At 32.1% G+C, this 19,278-nt stretch overlaps 1 protein-coding gene across 1 annotated transcript in view; it reads right to left on the bottom strand.

Moving 5' to 3' along the window:
- Window positions 1–14,086: 14,086 nt before the first annotated feature.
- The window catches only part of LOC125064415 (neuropeptide FF receptor 2-like), a 68,620-nt gene continuing 63,428 nt past the window's right edge, over window positions 14,087–19,278 (bottom strand). The window contains exons 7-9 of the mRNA XM_047671407.1: window positions 15,202–15,317; window positions 14,692–14,772; window positions 14,087–14,286 (exon numbers count right to left, since the gene is read on the bottom strand). Of these exons, the coding sequence (XP_047527363.1) occupies window positions 14,110–14,286; window positions 14,692–14,772; window positions 15,202–15,317 (374 nt within the window). The 3' untranslated portion in view covers window positions 14,087–14,109. The remainder of the gene's footprint in view (window positions 14,287–14,691; window positions 14,773–15,201; window positions 15,318–19,278) is intronic.

The raw sequence follows: 19,278 nt of genomic DNA, 5'->3' as shown, positions 1-19,278 counted from the left end.
AGTTTTATGAAATTGTTATGTATGTATGTAGATCTCGACATTTGGAATTTCGGAAGAATCTGTTATTCTGTGAGCACTACTCTTAGATGTTACGATTGTCGCTAAAGGCATTTAAACGTAGACTTTCGTTACGAAAAGATCTCTCATATCGATATGTGTATTTAATTAGTTTGACAAAAAAAAAAGACCCGCTGAGTTTCTTTCGCCGGTTCTTCTCAGGTCAGGGTGTTTACTTTTCCAAACCGGTGGTAGTGTTTAATTTGACTATAAATAAGTAAGTATAATGCTTCTATATTTAATAAAGAAATTTGAGTTTGAGTTTGATATAATCATACTGTTAATACTTTATTAAATAGCTTCAACACTAAATCATTGTGCTAAGGTGTTCCTACGGTAAAGCATATGCGTTATGTGCATATAATACTAATACGTGTTCAGTTCTTTTTAACAGCTCTATAAATAACATAAAGCGCTTTTTAGCTGTTGCATGGTTAAAATCGGTTCCCGAAGAAATCTTATCTTATCCTTCAATAAAGGCCTCCTCCAAAAACGTTTACATATCTCTGTCTCATGCAGTTCTGAACCATTCTGAGCCAGCATCTCTCTTAAGATCATCTTCCTAATATTTCATCTGTCCTGTATCTTACTTATTTTGCCATCCCTGGACTACCACACCGATTTCATTCTCGTACATTGACTGACTGATTTGTATGAATATAATAAAGCTAGAGCGATTTTTTTTTCGACGCTCTACCTAACCTCTCTCTCTCTCTCTCTCTCTCTCTCTCTAACTTCTGGAATTCCAAAATGGATTTAATTTTTTTTTTCTTCGTAAGTTTCAATTTTAAGGAAGGTTTATGTTTACTTATCATATCATTAAGGCTCCCAGATGGTTAGCAGAAACACTTAACGCAGATAAAAGTGAGCAGTTTTTCTAATTTCCATAATTCCATTCCTATTTCCTGGAGACGACAAGCTTCTCAATGGCCATGATCTAATCTCGGACATTGACATCGTTAGGACGTCCGTATAAAAAACTGTAATTTATATTTTTCTTTATTTTTATTTTATTCAAAGTCATTACATAATGCATTTATTCAAATTATGAGCCATAATGCACATAATTGTCAGCGAAACAGGAGCTGCATTATAGGCTAACGAGCCGACGCATTATGTAATATAAATTCGCAATTTGCATGCACACTGTCACGATCATAACGGCTTTATTAGAATTAAATTACACGATAAAATATAAACATTAAATTTAATAGAACATAAGCTTATATTAAAAATCTATGAATCTATAAAGCATACATGCGATATGTTCAAATAAAAAACGAAAATAAAAATTCTTATGATTTTATCAGCGATGTACAAATTTTTAATAACAAAGACATCCGAATCAAACATATTTTTTTCAAGTAACCATTACAATAGGCTTAGGTACATTTTATAGTTAATAGTAAATATAGATCTATTCACTCATAGAGGTGCCACTTTGAACATCACGTAAAACTTAAAAACAAATGTAATATTTTAATATAATTTTTTTGCAGTCTTTACTTTTATGTCAATCATCTCACGCACTCTAAGACATTTCGTGAGTACGAGCGTCACTCAATACTAATGAACTCCGACAATTAATTTACTGGGAGGAGTCTTGAGGCGCGCCTTCGTGAGATGTAAAATGAAATCTTATCTCCAACAGATTATATAATCTTATGAGATGTTTATTTAAAGTGTCTCCTGCTTGAGTACAGTATGTCTGATAAACAATATTAACCTTAAAAGGCAATTCTTACTAAGCAACAAAAATACATTAACTGGGTTCAAATAAGTAAATAAATAATTAGAGGCGTTTAGTCAATTTTACACTGAATTCCAAAACAATAGGAAAATACGCTCACTTAAGAATACAATTGTCGGGATTGAGTTTAGTATTAAATTTTAAATATAAGCGACCGTATTATTGTTATGATGTTCATATCATATTAAAAGTGGTAAGTTCTAAAGATAACATATACTAAATCCTTTATTTTCTGTATCATGTTTTTTTATTTAAATCTGTTAAGCCGTAGTATGTTTAATAATATATTTTACCGAGTTAATATACCTACCATTTTGGGATAAACTCGTTATTAAATTTCCGCACTAATGAAACATTCGCTAAACGACTTAATTTAACTTGCAAAGATTTATCTTGGGACAAGAATTTGTGGTATTCATTTACGAGTAGTATATTAGTATCACGCAATTATTTAAGTAATAAACAGCCTGTAAATATAATGTTGTGCAAAAGCCTCTTCTCTCTTTGAGGAGAAGATTTAGATTTCGGCTTGCTGAATACACATAAAATCATCGAAATTAGCCGCATGGCAGGTTTCCTCGCAATGTTGTCGCAAAAACCAAGCACGAGTTGAATTTTAAATAAAAATTAAGCACATGGAAAATCAGTGCTAATCTAGGTATGAACCCGCTATCAACGGTTAAGATGCACGCATTCTAATCACTGGCCTTCTTTGCTCATCATTGTAATTGGTTTTACCTTAATGTTTGTTAATCACGAGTACACGAGTTCATGGGAAACACATCAATTAAAGCTCATTAATTTCTTGGATACACATGTTCTAGGTTAAGATTTTAGAATTTAACATGGCTACAATAACACGTAGAATATAGATGAAATGGCAATTTACGTTTTTTTTTTTTATTTTGTTCGATAAAATTAAATAAAACTAGTTTTTTAACGGATTTAATCGCGTATATTAATTATTTTTAACATCCCGACGTTTCGAGCACTTTGCAGTGTTTGTGGTCACGGGCAGACCACGTTCGTGGTCAGTCTAATATACGCGATTAAATCCGTTAAAAAACTAGTTTTATTTCAATGTGTAATAATCGCGAAAATCTAAGACAACAAAATTAAATAAATCATAACACTAATCACTTCAATATTAAATTGTAAACAATATAAGTTTTTATTGGACGAGTTACCTGTTGACGATATTTACTAATTTTATTTGAAGTAAAATCAACGAAATAGTCGTAATAACAGTAGTCTTTATAATAATAAGGAACGACACACTAACAAAGACAAATTTTGAACGATTCCAAGTCAAATCAAAATATGCTTGTATGCTCTTCTAACACTTAAAAGTCGATTTTATTTGTAGATCAGCAATGACGTTACTTCATAACTTTAATGACATCAGCAGTTTTTTCGCCTGCGTATTTCAGAGTCATTATTTCATTATTAAAGTATAAAAAAACAGTAATCGATGTTCTATTTCAGACTATAATGTATTTTTGTACAACTCATTTATTTCAGATCCGTTAAGCTATTCGGGCGAGATTTAGTAAAAATTATCCACTCATTCAAACAATCTCATTTATAAAATTAATAAGATCTTATTGTAATATGTGTAAATGCTTTATTAATTTTTAAGTTTATTTCGTGCTCTTTATATGTTTTAAAGTGTGTGTATTTTTAAATGCCTTTAACTCATAATCCTTCTACATAAAAAAAATATTAACATTTCTGAGTATTTATTTAGTATCTTTGTAGTAAAATACAATTACGTTAATATAACTAAACTTGTACATTCAAGTGTTATTGTAAGCCAAGATTATTTTTAAGGTCAGTGACCACTTACAATCAGTTGGCACATCTGCTCGTCTGCTTACGTAGATCATAAAAAAAATCCCTTCCAAAGCGTTGCCCCACTTTTTAGTAGACGGTGAAAGTGAAAAATAAAAATTATTAAGATTCCACCTGCATTAAAAAAACTATGAATGAAGCCTGCATTCTATACCTACTTGAGCCAATTCAAGCTTCTCGCATTTTGCACCTAAGCGAAACTACAGGTCACTTGTTTGGTCCATTATTCGTTACTAATACTAATCTTAATATGAACGTCTGAAATTCTTCTGAATCAACTCGATCTCTAACATTTCGTTCACCTTATTACACCGTTCGTACAGATCAGTGCTATACAGATACAGGAAATACAACGAACCCACTTCGGTTACCAAAATATCGTATAGCTGTATTCCAGTCCAAATTTAAAAAAAACAGGTTACATATTTTAACCTATTTAAAGATAATTTAAATGTAATATTATATCATACATAAATAGGAATATTATTAGTGTATATCTATACTACTCGGTGATATGTGTTGCTGAAAATTTTCAAAGCATTATAGCTTAAGGAAAATTGAAATGGAATACAATTTTCACCTTCTCGTTTCAGCCTTTTATTATACTTTTCCTGACATCTGTCACGGAGAGCAATGTTCGATAGCTTTCAGATGTCAAACATAATCTTCACACATAACAAAAATATAGTTGTTTCGTATGTATACTTTGAACTATTTTGGGAAAGATTAGTGTAATGTAAGTGTACGTTACGAGTATATGTATATTCGTATGTTGTATATTACTATAAAAGCGTCTTAAAGGTTTTATTTATATAAATGGTTTTCATTATATTTAGTTTCTTCTCCCTCAACAAAGAAACCGTTATATTATATGCCTATCGTTTATATACTCGACTCTGACCTTTGCGATGTTTACTATTTTGTATTTATATAAACTATTGAGATGATACCGGTGACATATTTACATCACAAAATCGTTAACCAAAAACAAAAATGGCCCAATTGTCTTAAAATTGAGTTTTATTTTTTAGAGTTATACTTATTTTGACGCACTATGAAAAAAATAATGACACTAAATTCTAATGATGAAGTCGCTCGGTCGAATAGACAACTTCACACCGCGTCATGTTTGCCGTTAGTTTATTAAATTACAAATATAAATGTGTGAGTGAGTGTTATATATATTACATATGAGTATATTGGTCAAATATAAATAGATAAATAACATTTACCATAGTAAGAATTAATGAAAAATTTAATTAATTATTTGCATATACTTAAAACTATTTTTTATTTACAGGCACAAAGTTTTTTACGATAACGAGCCGGAAGTACACGTGATAGAACGCCCATGGAAATCTGCAACACCGGAGGGACTTGCAGGTGCGTTGCCAGCCTTTAAGACATGAGTGCACTTTTTTCTTGAAGGTTGGGAACCTTCAGGGAAGTCGTATCGGTTTAGAATAACCGTCGGCGACAGCTGGTTCTACAGAATAGTTGTGCGAGGCAGAAAATGTCTTAAAAATCGCGCTGTTGTGGATTTTCAGACATCTAGGTGATGCTGGTGAAAACGGGTACTCTCTGCTTATATCACCCTTCAAAGCAGAATAAAACAATAATATGTTGTTATGCTCTTGCGCTATAAATCAATAATTTGTTTGGTGCTTGAATATGTGATGTCCAGTGGGCGGTATCTAGATCTAGTTCTGATAGTTGATGATTAAAACTTATCTTGGATATCAATCCCCCTTGGATTATATAGAAGATGTTATCAAAACAACCTAACAGAAACTCGGGGTCCTGAACAAGGTGCGGCGTTTTTTCACCTTGACATCAATTTCATCGCGCACGAAGATATTTCACAATTCTTTTCTTTGTCGCAACGCCAAAAAAATGGAATTCTTTACCAGCACACGTGTTCCCCTCCTTTTATAACCTGGATTTCTTTAAACGAGGCGTGAAGAGACATCTTGCGGGTTAGCATGAAGAGGGTGACTAGTGCAGTTTATTCGCATTGTATATAAATGGAATGAAGTAATATAACTGGATAATAAAAAAAAATACTAATTTATTGTAAAACTTTTGTAGCGATTGATTTTATTATTTGATGTCAATCATGCTGAATGAATTTCCCGTTTTGTTACACGACTGTCCGTAAAGGAGTGTATTGTTTCTCAGAGTTCATATAAGTATGTGAGTTTCTTTATTCCACCAGTAGATTGTATAAGTTTTTTAAATATTGGACAACATCACATGCTCTGATCCCAATGTAAGTAGCTAAAACACTTGTGTTATGGAAATCAGAAGTAACGACGGTACCACAAACACCCAGACCCAAGACAACGTAGAAAACTAATGAACTTTTTCTACATCGACTCGGCCGGGAATCGAACCCGGGACCTCGGAGTGGCGTACCCATGAAAACCGGTGTACACACTACTCGACCACGGAGGTCGTCGTAACGTCCACCATGACATAAATGCCAGCTGTGGGACTTAGGCATTTATTGACTTAGGCCTACTTTCCTTTTAAGAAGAAGGGTTGGAGTATCTTCTATTATTGCTTCATTGCTGGTTGAAGAACTCATTGACATATTTTTTTTACAACGCATGCCTCATTGCCTCACGATGTTTTTCTCCATGAACACTAAATTCATTTTAAATGTAAATAAATCACGTGAAAATTATTATTATAGAAAATTATTCCTTACCCGGGTCTGTACCCGCAAACTTTAGCTTTAGTCAAGTCTATAATAATATTTGATACCTAAAACCGCAAACATATGTGTTTTACAACAAAACTTTTATTTATCCGATTGTTTTCGTACAAAGCAACATTCGTTCGAAAAACAGGAAATGAGAGAGGGTCGAATTCCTTTATTTTGGTAACTTTTTATGCGAAAATATACAAAGTATACAGAATAACAAATTATTATCAAAGTATCCTATTCACATACATCATCATTAATTTGGGTTTGTTGTGAATTTATGAAAGTTTTGGGGTAAACCTAGCGTGTTATCTATCTGAGGAAAAAATTTCGGCATCGGTGGCCAATTTCAATGGAGACAGCTAGTCTCCACTACGTAGGACATAATATAGTGGTCAAGTGTGTGTGCAAACATAGGAGCACTCTCTGTTACCTCTTCCTCATAATCCGATGGTAAATCCAACACGACTAAAAGAGACCTTATCCAATTACTTTAGGTACTTTCAGAATCACGGCAGTACACATACTTTCAACTTCCATACTTCAGGATGTTTCTGAAAATTTTTCAATGGAAAAATACCAGTATTTTTTTATTAGTTGGACTTGGAGTTTATACACTGTGTAGGACCTTGGGGTCCTATATATATATAATTAAAAGAAATTTTAGGATTTAATGACGATACTTCGATCACAAAAAAAAAACATTCAAAATCTAGATGAAATTTTGGATTTTATTGCTGAGCCTAAGCGTTGGATCACCTATTAACATCTTAAAAAAATAAATAAAATTATGGGTAAATTCAAGTTTTTTTTGGCTGTCGTGGCCAGAGGTTCTAAATTAGACGCTTTATGTTGTATAAAAACTTTATCTCTAAGAAATACCCTCTTCAGAGGTTTTAATCGTGAGAGCGATCAGCCAGCGTTCCTTTAGAGCGTAAACACAGTTCTTTAGTTAAATAAAACATGGTAAATTACGCCGTGATATTGTAATGCCAATTGATCTTGTGACTCTATAAAAAATCACGTAATGTTTATTCGTTACAGTACGAGATAAACTGGTATATTGACTATATACTCAACTTTCTATTCGGTCTATAGCCAACAATGTCACAAAGTTCAGTACTGCCAATCAAAAATAACTTAATTTTTTACAAAAAGAAAACAAATGCACGAACTATAAGTCCGTAGGAATATGATGATATTACTTGCAAAAGAAAGCTGTTCGGTCTATTTATAACCTAGGAGCTCCCTCTGGGATGTTATTAACAATGTTGGAATACGTACAGTTGCGTGAGAAAATTAAAAAAAAATAAGGCATACTCGTATTACTGAACATAAGATTACATAGATAATAAAAAAGCATGGATCTAATTTTTGACATTACTTTGGATTTCAAATATAAATGACTAGCAATGAATTTTTTGTCGGGTCTTTTCAGTGTGGATTTCACGTTTCAAACCAGTGGTAGCTTTACGTTTAATACAGTTTTTTAAAGTGACGGTTCACGACTGTTTGTAAAAGCCTAATTGAATAAGGTATATTTTGGTTTTAGATGTTGAGAATAAAGAAAAAAAAACTATAGAACCGTGTACTGCTATTTCAGTTGATGATACGTTGATGATATTTGATGTTATATTTTCACATTAGCAGCCTGTAAATTTCCCACTGCTAGCAGTAGCCCAGGCTAAGGCCTCCTCTCCCTTTGAGGAGAAAGTTTTGGAGCATATTCCACCACGCTGTTCCAATGCGGGTTGGTGGAATGTGGCAGAATTTCGTTGAAGCTAGACACATGCAGGTTTCCTCACGATGTTTTCCTTCACCGCCGAGCACGAGATGAATTAAAAACACAAATTAAGCACATGAATATTCAGTGGTGCTTGCCTGGGGTTGAACCTGAAATCATCGGTTAAGATGCACGCGTTCTAACCACTGGGCCATCTCGGCTGTTATATTATATTTTCAGATGATGCATATTTCAATTAATTTTACGTTAGATTCAGTAGCATTAGCATTTAGCATTTTAGCATTAGCAGCCCGTAAATGTCCCACTGCTGGGATAAAGGTCTCCTCTCCCTTTGAGGAGAAGGTTTGGAGCGTATTCCACCACGCTGTTCCAATGCGGGTTGGCGGAATACACATGTGGCAGAATTTCGTTGAAATTAGATACATGCAGGTTTCCTCACGATGTTTTCTTTCACCGCCGAGCACGAGATAAATTATAAACACAAATTAAGCACATATAGATATATAGATTCAGTAGACAGTGGTACTGTGTACTGTGGGACTTAATATTATTGGTATCAGATATAATTAAGATTTTGATGCTAAACAGTTATTGGTTCCATTGCTCCATTTTTAAGTGAAAGAAGGATACATTTAGTACACAAATGAATAGGCAATGTTAGAAGCTTGAAACAATTTAATTAACACCACGTGTACTCACAGAGTATGGAACGGCAAGTTTTATTTCATTGCGAAAACAGTTGATTCCTGATTCCAACAAGTTCCTAACTAGTTTGAGAAGTTGTTGTAACGTTCACAGCTCTAGTTGTTAAATAGACTTTTCTTTAAACGAACTTAAAAATAGAATAAAATATATTTCTTTTTATCAAACGTTTTTTAAAGTAAATAGGTAATATAATAGTAGAAAAATGTAAAATACTAGTTGTCACCCACGGCTTTACTTGCGTTATACTTGGGGTTTTTGGGGTTAGGTATGAAAAAGAAGTCTTTGTTCTGGAGTTCTCTTAGTTCTGCTCGATATAATAATATACATTCTGAACTTTACATTAAAATTAACCTTTTTACTTGGATAAAACGTATTTGTAGAAAATGGAAACATAGCACTAATTATTACGTGGGTAAGATTGAGATTGCAAATAAATAAATAATAAATAAATGTTGGACAACATCACATACATTACTCTGATCCCAATGTAAGTAGCTAAAGCACTTGAGCTATGGAATATCAGAAGTAACCACGGTACCACAAACACCCAGACCCAAGACAACATAAAAAACTAATGAACTTTTTCTACATCGAATCGAACCCGGGACCTCGGAGTGGCGTACCCATGAAAACCGGTGTACACACTACTCGACTACGGAGGTCGTCATCTCCAAAAATCTGTACTATTGAAAGCTATATTGGATTACTTGGTCAGAACAAATCTAAAAACTATATTCGTATCAAGCTCACACTGTTCAATTATTCTCGTCATGTTGTGTTGTTATATATAAGCACGATCGAAAACTAAGTCTTCATTCATTAAACGCTTTCTGAAACTTTTTATAAAGAACTCCGACAGCACCGAGTTAAATCGTTAAAAGAATATTAATACCTACAATTGCTCATGACGTGAACGTTTTTATTAAGTCATTTAATACCTAACCGTAGCGTGATGTCAAAAGACTAAAAACATTTTCTGAAATCGGGTGAATTTCAGTTCCTGAAATTATCGCGTTGAAACAACACATACAAACGCATGCACACACACTAATACAATGTAGATTGGTTTTCTTCAAAATGTTTTACCTATACACAAAATGAATTCAGCTGGTCCATGGATTTGAATCCGTTATTTGCAGTTAAATCGACTATCTCGCCAAAAAGTCCAGTAAGATTTGATCGATAAAAATGAACGCTGGCAAAGGCAGACACTTCGGCTGCAAATCGAAACAAAGTCATTTATGCGAAAAATTATTCATTAAAAACTTACTTGATAGCTTTGTGCAAGACAGAAATACGTTATATGGTTGTGTTCTCGGTTGAAGGGTGAGCGATCCAATTTAACTACAGGTACATAACATCTTCGCCCAAAGTTGGAACATTGGTGATAAGGGATATATCTTACAGCGCCAATGTTTGTGAGCTGTGATTAGTACTTTACTAACTACTTACTACCAAGTAGCCCAATAGCCGTCTAAAATTTTAATAAAAAAATAAACCCAAATGAGCAATTAAAATTAATCGGTATGACTCCTACCACTTATGTACATCTGTATATCCCGAACACCAAGAAAATAGATCCGTTCCATGAAAATCTTTTCATCATTTACTTTATAATTTTATAAAAGACACAAAATCTGTATTAAAATAAAACACAACAGAAATAATTTGATATCTTCTTCGCCTTGTTAACGGCGATAATTAACACTTACCGCGACAAAAGCGAGTCCAGTTAATATAAAAAAATATCTTATATAATTTAAATATTAATTAGTTACTTGTTCCTTTACAAGATTATATTGATGATAAAAAAGCGTGGAGTTAATGCTTGTTGACTTCCAGGCAGGAGACATAACATACATATATAATTGTATTTAACTATCATTACTGTTTTTTTAGATGTTGAAAAAGAGTAACTATTGAGTTTCTTGCCGATTCTTCTCGGTAGAATCTAAATACCGAACCGGTGGTAGCTTTACTTCAAATAATTTGTTAAATGACGATTCAAAAGTGCTTGTAAAAGCCTACTTGAATAAAGTATATTTTGATTTGATTTGATTTAATTTAATTTATTAGCCTTGAATAATAATATTAAGATTAAGATTAATATAGCGGTTTAGTACTATGCAGATAGGTTGGAGTAGGTATTGCTGACATATTAGTATTTCTGCATAATCCTTATATATTCGCACTTATTGTATATAGTGTGATATGTATTTAGATTATATACTTGTTATTTTATGTGTTGATAGTATAATTTATATGTTGATATATGATATGTGTATTCTATTTTTACCTTTATTAATTAGTTGTAGTTATAAATTAATGTTATTTTATTCATTATTACAGCACCCTACATCTCATATTTTCTGAGCGATGACCTACACCGTAGGTTGCCGCGATGAGATCGCTATGTAGCGATAAGGGCGCCAAAATTGTACGCTTATTTTATTTAGGCTGTATCTATGTTTTATTTATTTATTTTCTTTTTGTGGTTTTAATAGAAAGTATAAAGCAAAGTAAGGTAAAAAGCAAAGTAAAGTATTATAAAGGTGAATGTTTGTATGTATGACATTTGTTACTCTTTCATGGCTAAATTACTGATGGATTTTAATGAAACTTTTCAATAATACAGCGTATATTGTGTAAATAATACCTGACAACCCGTAAAACGCGAGCGAATACGCAGGCGAAAATAAGTTATGTATATTTTGTGTTTTTGAAAGGTGAGTGGGTCAGTGATACTTTTTACTTCAAGCATTGGAAAATTCGTATTTTTTACTTTGGACCAAGATTTTCCAAGCTGTACGCAAAACAACTTCCGTACGTACAGCGGATAAAAAATAAACATTAATTTTTAATTACAATATTTATGATTTATTTAATTATTAATAGATTTAAATCATGTTTGATTCAATCATCCAATTATAAATAAGATTTGGTAGATTGGATCAAAATGATGGAAAGAAAATTCTTGCCGGTTCTTCTCGGTAGAATCTACTCTCCAAACCGGTGATAGTTTTACATTTAATTCATGACTATAATGATATGACGATTCATGACTGCTATTAGGAGCCTACTTGAATAAATAATAGTTTGATTTTGAAACAGGATCACCCTGGTACTGTTAGAAATATAATATTAGTATGTACACCTACAACAATGAACTGAGACCCTCTGCACGTAATTACGGCTTTATGTCCCTTGTGCTCGTAATGACGCAGACAAAAAGGGATGCTTAGCCTACTTACGTTTTTATAAATTAATTTATACGGATGACCATTGATGAAAATAACATTTATTTATTAAAATTGTGAAATATAATGTCGCTTCATAGAATTGACGAGTTTATTGCTAATTTTAATTTATTTAAATGTAAACATTGGAGTATTAATGTTAATAAAATTGCTAATTGATATAATCAACGCATTTATTTTATTGCTATTAATTTAATTCTTGTAAACTTAACTAAAATATATAGCGTTAAAGACATAAGTGTTAAAGCCTGTTTACATTTAATCCATCACCAGCAATCGTTCCTTATTCCTTAAAGGCCGGCAACGCACCTGCTTGTAAGGTTCCTGCTCGTTTGCCCCTATAACATAAAAAAAAATCGAAACAGTTTTATTTCTTGTTATATTTATATCTTAAAATGATGTGCCTTTAGTGTATCTTATTTTTATTTTATTATCCTTAAGTGAATGTTTTCATTAGAAGGCAGCATTAGAATTTAAGTAGTAGGATTAAAGAAAATGTTATTTCTTTGATCAAGATTTATAATCCATAAACACGAGTCTGAATGTGTAGTTAAAGGTATCTTCGTTTGTTCATAATCAGATCATATCTACTATGGATCGCCGTTTAAGGCTGTAGTCTAAAACCTCTTTGACGTAAATTATATTTCGCGGCTAAAGTTCAATGTAGAATGGTTTTATATATTTATATATAAAGAGATCCTGATCACGACATAGAAATAGCTCTGTGGTCGTGTAGCTCTGTGGTCGTGTTTAATGTTTATATAAGAATAACTAAATCCTTTTTTTTAATAAACATGTCTTTATATTTATGTAAAACTGTTATCATTTTTTCCCCTTTGATATGTCTATCTAGACACGCGGTAGCGTGTTAGCCAAGTTCAAGTAACAGAACTGGCGAGCAGCACCGTGTGTAATATTACACGAACCATTTGGAGCCACTTTTGACCTCCTCATAACTCAAAAACTATTTGACATAAACGCGTCAAACGCTTATTTATTGAGACTCGTGAGATACATATGTGTTCCAAATTTCATAAACGCATCTCAAACGGCTATTTAGAAATTAACGTCTAAAAATCGTCATTTTTATCACTGACTGACCTATAGATCAAAACTATTACCTACTTCTAGGTGACCTAGAAAGTTCAAATTTGGCATGCAGGTAGACAATTAAGCCAATATAAAGGAAAAAATCTGAAACTGATAAATTTTTATCAATTTCTTATAATTTTTCATTTTATTGGGATTAGGAACACTTAGAAACTTAGTTCCTGTAATAACTGTATAAAAAAATGAACCAGCAATCAAAACTTATGACAGCCGGTCTTAATGTGGATTTTAAGGTTTTCGCGTGAATATATTATAACGATTTGAATACCACCCTTAATTTTTTTAAATCCAAATATTTCGTTTTAATACTTATGAGGATCTTCGACTTTCGTATTTATTACGTTATTAACTGGCATTTAGCACACACCAATGGTGCAAAATCATTATACTTTAAAAAATAATAATAATAGGCATTTCGGTACATGGCGCGCGACGCGACGCCGGAGCAGCGGGATAGGAGCGTTGCGATAAAACCTTGACGCGGACGTATCCGAGCGAGTGGCACCACGCTCATAAGATTTATTCCAATGCCTTCCGATGGAAGCTGCCTAGTCAGGTATGCCTATAAGAACTAGCCAAGTCAGACCTGAGGCAACAATATATTATCCTAAGTTATAAGAAGAAATGATATTCTATGTAGTTATAAATAAATTTCAGGAAGGACCATTGTACTTGGCGCCCATTTCGATCTCACTTCTTTTATCGTTGAAGTCAACAACCAAGGTATATATCATAATATTGGCCTTGGCTCTCATTTTTACATTTATGTTTTTGATGGTATTAGTTTTTACACAAGCACGCCTCAAATATGGGTCACTTTGTAGTGAAAGGATGTACACAGTCGCCTTGTGTAGACAAACGTGCAATGAAATATATAAATAAAATAAATTATATATTTACACTGTGATCTTTACATGGTTAATTATAATTAACGTTTATAATCGATGTGACCGTGTCGCTGCAACATCTCGACGGAGAGCGCGTGCGCCGGCGCCGTACGTCGCGAGGACCGAGTCACGTGACTCAACTGTGTTGTGGCACGCGTTTCGATACCTCGAGCGCCTTGCAGTCCGTGTGAATGACCGTTATGACGAAGGGCGTTCATCTGAAGACAAATTAGATTTGTTAACAAATCAATGATATACATTCTTAAAGCAAAAAAAAGAGAGATATCTGACACCCGTTTGTAACGAGTTGCTATCATAACTTTCTTTTATAATATACATGAATGAATTATTGTAACAGACAGAATAAATAAACAATATTTGAGAATAATTAAATTTTAATAAGTAAAAATGAGTTAACAGTCAAAACAATATCAAAAACAAGTTCAAATTTTGATTTTTATAAAATCGTATAAATAGAAAAGGACAGAGAGAAAGAGAAAGAGAGGGAAAGGACGGGGTAAAACGCTTATTCCAAACGTGACAATTTCTTCTATAAGGCGCGTAAAAGAAATTAATTTTCGTGCAAAATTATTTACTCAATAATGTTGTTTAAAAAAACGTACTTGTAAATAACATCTCTTATGCGGTTCATGATAAAGTTCATAATCGCTTGAAGAACCGTCAGGCTTTTGCGTACATCTCCACTGAAACAAAATTAAGATATATTTATAATTTTATTACACCGTTATTGTGAAAATAATTTAAGGGAAAGTCGACGTAGTTTATAGATTAAATAAAAGCCTCTTAATATTTTTTCGTCTAATAAGCTGATGCCTCACCTTATCTCTTTTTAATAATATCAGAAAATTAGATATTAATTTAAATATAAAATGATGTTGAAAAAGTAAGTCTGTTACTTAGTAATCGTTTCATCCAAAAAAACATTAAATTCAGTCTTTATATCATTTCCGAAAGGCGTGAAATAAAAAACCAGCATATCATATGAATTGTCCTTTAGTCTATTTAAAATTTACTTCAAAACATTCCATTTTGAAATGGACAAACAATTTAGGGACACAATATGGTCCTTAAATATCCAATCAATTATTGAATCGCAAATTCCGTTATCTTACCGTGAACTTGGTTTGTTGACACATGGCCCGTCCACAAAGCAGCTTGTGGACCGAACGTTGAAAATTCCTCGTCATTAAGCAGTAGACAATGGGATTGATTGCGGAATTTGCGTGACCTAAAAAACGAAATATGGTTATTGAAGCACTTTCATTAATTGAACACTAGCACAGTTAAGGTGAAAACCGAAAATGTCCCAATTCTAGAATATGTGATCATTTCCTTTTGAAGAGGATTCGGATTGAGGATAAACGTGGTGGAAGATGATCATCCGGCCAGTGGCGTTATTATACTTTTCGAGCTCCAATGCAAAGAAAAATGGATTTTTATACTATAACATATACCCATATTACTCATTGTTATCGGAAAAAATAATATTATTAAATATAAGAATTCAAGGCTCTGGAACCTTGAATCAGTGGCCCCACGCAACCGCATTGGTTGCACTGGCATAACTATACCACTGCATCTGAGGCAAGTAGATTTCCTCACCATGTTTTCTTTCACCAACGAGCATGAGGCGAATTAAAAATTCAGAAGCAAAGGATTAATTATTAGAAAATATGGGATTATATCTATCATAATATTAAAAATATTTTTAAGGGAGTCGGCGTCTATAATACAGGCTTATATCTAGTTCAAGGGTCAAGGCCTTTACTAATTTTATTCTGTAATTAATAAATAATAAAATCAGTAAAAATAGTAATGTGAAATAATGACAGCATAAATTGAGTTCGCGTGACTTTACCTAAACAATCAAAGTTCCGATGCGATATTGGATGTCCGTCAAAGTTCTGCATACGAGCAAGTCAGATATAAAGACAGTAATTGCATACGTTCACCTTTAGAACTTCGATTAAGGGTAATTTTAACGGATATACTGATATAACAAGGCATTTTTTAATTATAAATTATTATTAAAACAAAGTCGACCTTACAGATGATGGAAGTACGAAACGCCGAAAACAATACAAGGAGCTACACTAATTTTAAGAGGCACAGTAATTTAACATATTCGAAATTTAACCACAAATTTAAATTTCCAGCTTTAAATTCAATTTAAAATGAAATAGATATCAAACTCATCAGAGAGAATTAATGAGATGATTGTTTTTAAGAGTAATGTAATAAAGAATTGACAATTAAGAAGGAACACAACTATAAACAAAGGAAGACAACTATAGAATAAATTTGTAGAAAAAAAAAATTAGATACAGTTGGACTACTCGCTTGAACGAAATAAAACGTACCGAATGCTCAATAAATACGTCTAAAATAAAAGTATTTTTTTATCATATGCTTTGTTATTAAAAATTAGAAAATGACCGTTGATTAATTCCTATTTTAAATTGAAAATAGGATGAAAAATGGGTGTCCTGATGGTGAATAGTCACCAACATCCACAGATATTGATACTATAAGAAATTTTTATAATTTTTTAACACTACACTACTATGTTTAGCGATAGAATCAATTAATGGAACCCAGACAGGCTTGCTCAAAGCCCTACCATCAATTAAATCTAATTTTTAAATTGATCTACTTTAAACTTTGTATAAGCACCCGAAGTAAAAATAACCTTGTGACATTGCGTTAAGTCAATACGTCCGTGGAGTTAAGTAAATTCTTGTGAAGTATCTATTAGATTGATCCAATAAGATCTCGTTGATTATTTTGATTTTACTAATAACATTTAAATCCACGTTAATTAAAAATATATTTTAAGCACGATAAAAAGTTTTCATGCGGGAAATATAATTTTTAAATGCGTAGGTATGATTGTTATCTAAGGGTATCTAGTACATTCGAAACCAGTGGTAGCTGTATACCTACATCTTGTAAAATAACAAGGCAAAAATACCCGTTGAAGTCAACTTGAGTGAAGTATAATTTTTATTTTGATTTTGATTAATGCACGCTATCTTGTAGCGCTGTGCCAAATACAATGACACTGATTGTAACATGTTATCAATGTTGGCTTCGTAGCTTGTCGGCAAAGTTCCAATAATACGATTTGATGATATATTATTAATCAATACAAAATATTTAACGATATCTTCATATCCTTGAGGTATGAGATTTAAAGACACTGTATACATTTTATTTTGTATCAAAATTAAAAATCAGAATCACAATATAATTTATTCCAATAGGCTTTTACAGGCACTTTTGAATCATCATTTCACAAAACGTATATTGAGTACGGCTACCACCGGTATCGGAATGTAGATCATACTGAGGAGAACGGGCAAGAAACACAATAGTTTTTATTTTCAAACATTTTTAAATGCAAATGTATCTATATGCAGTATATATACATATATATATATCCAGTCTATAGGAAAACAACTATTAGCTCCATTTTTTTTATATAATTATATCTTATATAATCTAGAATCTTCAATTGAATAATATAAATTATTTGAATTTTGAATCAGCAAAGTTAATACTATCTGCGGAATATTATCATAGAAACGAATACCTTACCCCAAGAAGGATTTATTGACTTTGCGGAGTCGGAAACTTAGCCTTACAAGAATATCCTTACGTCTCGTGTACATACAATGACCTATCAAAGTGATATTACTGTAAATATACATGACATTGTTGTAAATATATTTTAACGGAACAGTGAGTATTCCTACTTTGTTAAAAACATATAATTTTCTTTTCATTTTCAGTCTCTAGCTACAATACTATAAATAGACTGCACAGCTATTTTTTGTAAAATAAAAACAGATTAAATATGTTTAGCGTCCCTAAAGTAATATACGTAAGGCATAACGACATAATACTATAGCTGAATAGTACAAAGATAAAAAAACTACCGTATACAATCATAACCGTATTGTATTTCCGCATTGTATCGTAAATCAAAGTTTTAATAAAATTTAACTAACCCTCTTGAAGCCATTGAAGATAATATAAATGTGTGTGTGACAATTTAGATCTATTAGTTCAGTTACAATTTAGTATCGTCCAAATAGGAGCTTCAAGGGTTGCTTATAGTCCGTTGTATATCATGTGTTATATAAACATATAAATATGTTTAACAAAACGTTCCAACTGTTTTTCTTAAATATTGTTTCAAATATATATCATTATCTCCAAATTCAAATATCACAAGTCGTAGTTTTTAATGTAACTCTATCAAATGTTAAATATTACGGAATAAATAACAATGGATTTTCATATTGAACAAGGAGCTATGTGTAACGTCACGTCGTTATTTCACGCACTACTTACCGGCTCCGGAGCTGTTTGTGAGTATTGCGTGAAAAAGTTTTTATTTTATGGACTATTAGTTTTTCTCTGATATTTATAAGCCTTTATAACTCAAAAACTATTGTTTATTATTATGTAAAAAAGAAATTTAAAATTGAAAATATATCGTGATCGTTGCTAATCCATTGATCGTTTTTTTTTGACGAAACGACCGTATCTCGTTTTTGTTGTGTATCCGAAGTGCCAAAATAGTGAGCAGCGCTCCACTCTATTTTTTCAAAGCAAAAAATAACATTTACTTCGCTATTAAAATTTTAAATTTCTAGTTATTGAAAGTCTTAAGTTTGTTATTGTTTAGTACAATAATAGCACAGTTTAAGTTTTGAAACTCAACATAATAAATCAATCAACTTAAATTGGTATTTAACTGTTAACATCCAAACTTAAGCAGCTTAATAAAAATGGGTGCATACTATTTTGTACACATAGGCATAGTTATGTCTTTCAGAGTTGATCACACATTAAAATGTGAAAATTTAAAATTTTCGCTGGTAATTTGATAACTATATTATATGGTATAATCTAAAGGTAGACCGTTGTGCAAGCTCATCTATGTAATTAACACCCACTTAGATTTTTTTCCGACATAAAATAAGACATTAAAATAAACGCATGAGATTAAGAATTACAAAAATACATTTGAAATTCAAGCTACTTAAGCGATACACAAAAGTAACATTGTATTGTTACCAGATTTCTTTATTCTATGCGAGACATTAAATTAAATTAAATCGAGAGTGACGATGTACTAACACTATGGGCGGAGAGAACCTTTGTTCGATACTATTTGTATT

Source organism: Vanessa atalanta, chromosome 5 (genome assembly GCF_905147765.1).
Source record: "Vanessa atalanta chromosome 5, ilVanAtal1.2, whole genome shotgun sequence".
Lineage (NCBI taxonomy): Eukaryota > Metazoa > Arthropoda > Insecta > Lepidoptera > Nymphalidae > Vanessa > Vanessa atalanta.
The sequence above is the reverse complement of the archived record's forward strand: the minus strand, read 5'-3'. Positions and strand labels throughout refer to the sequence as shown.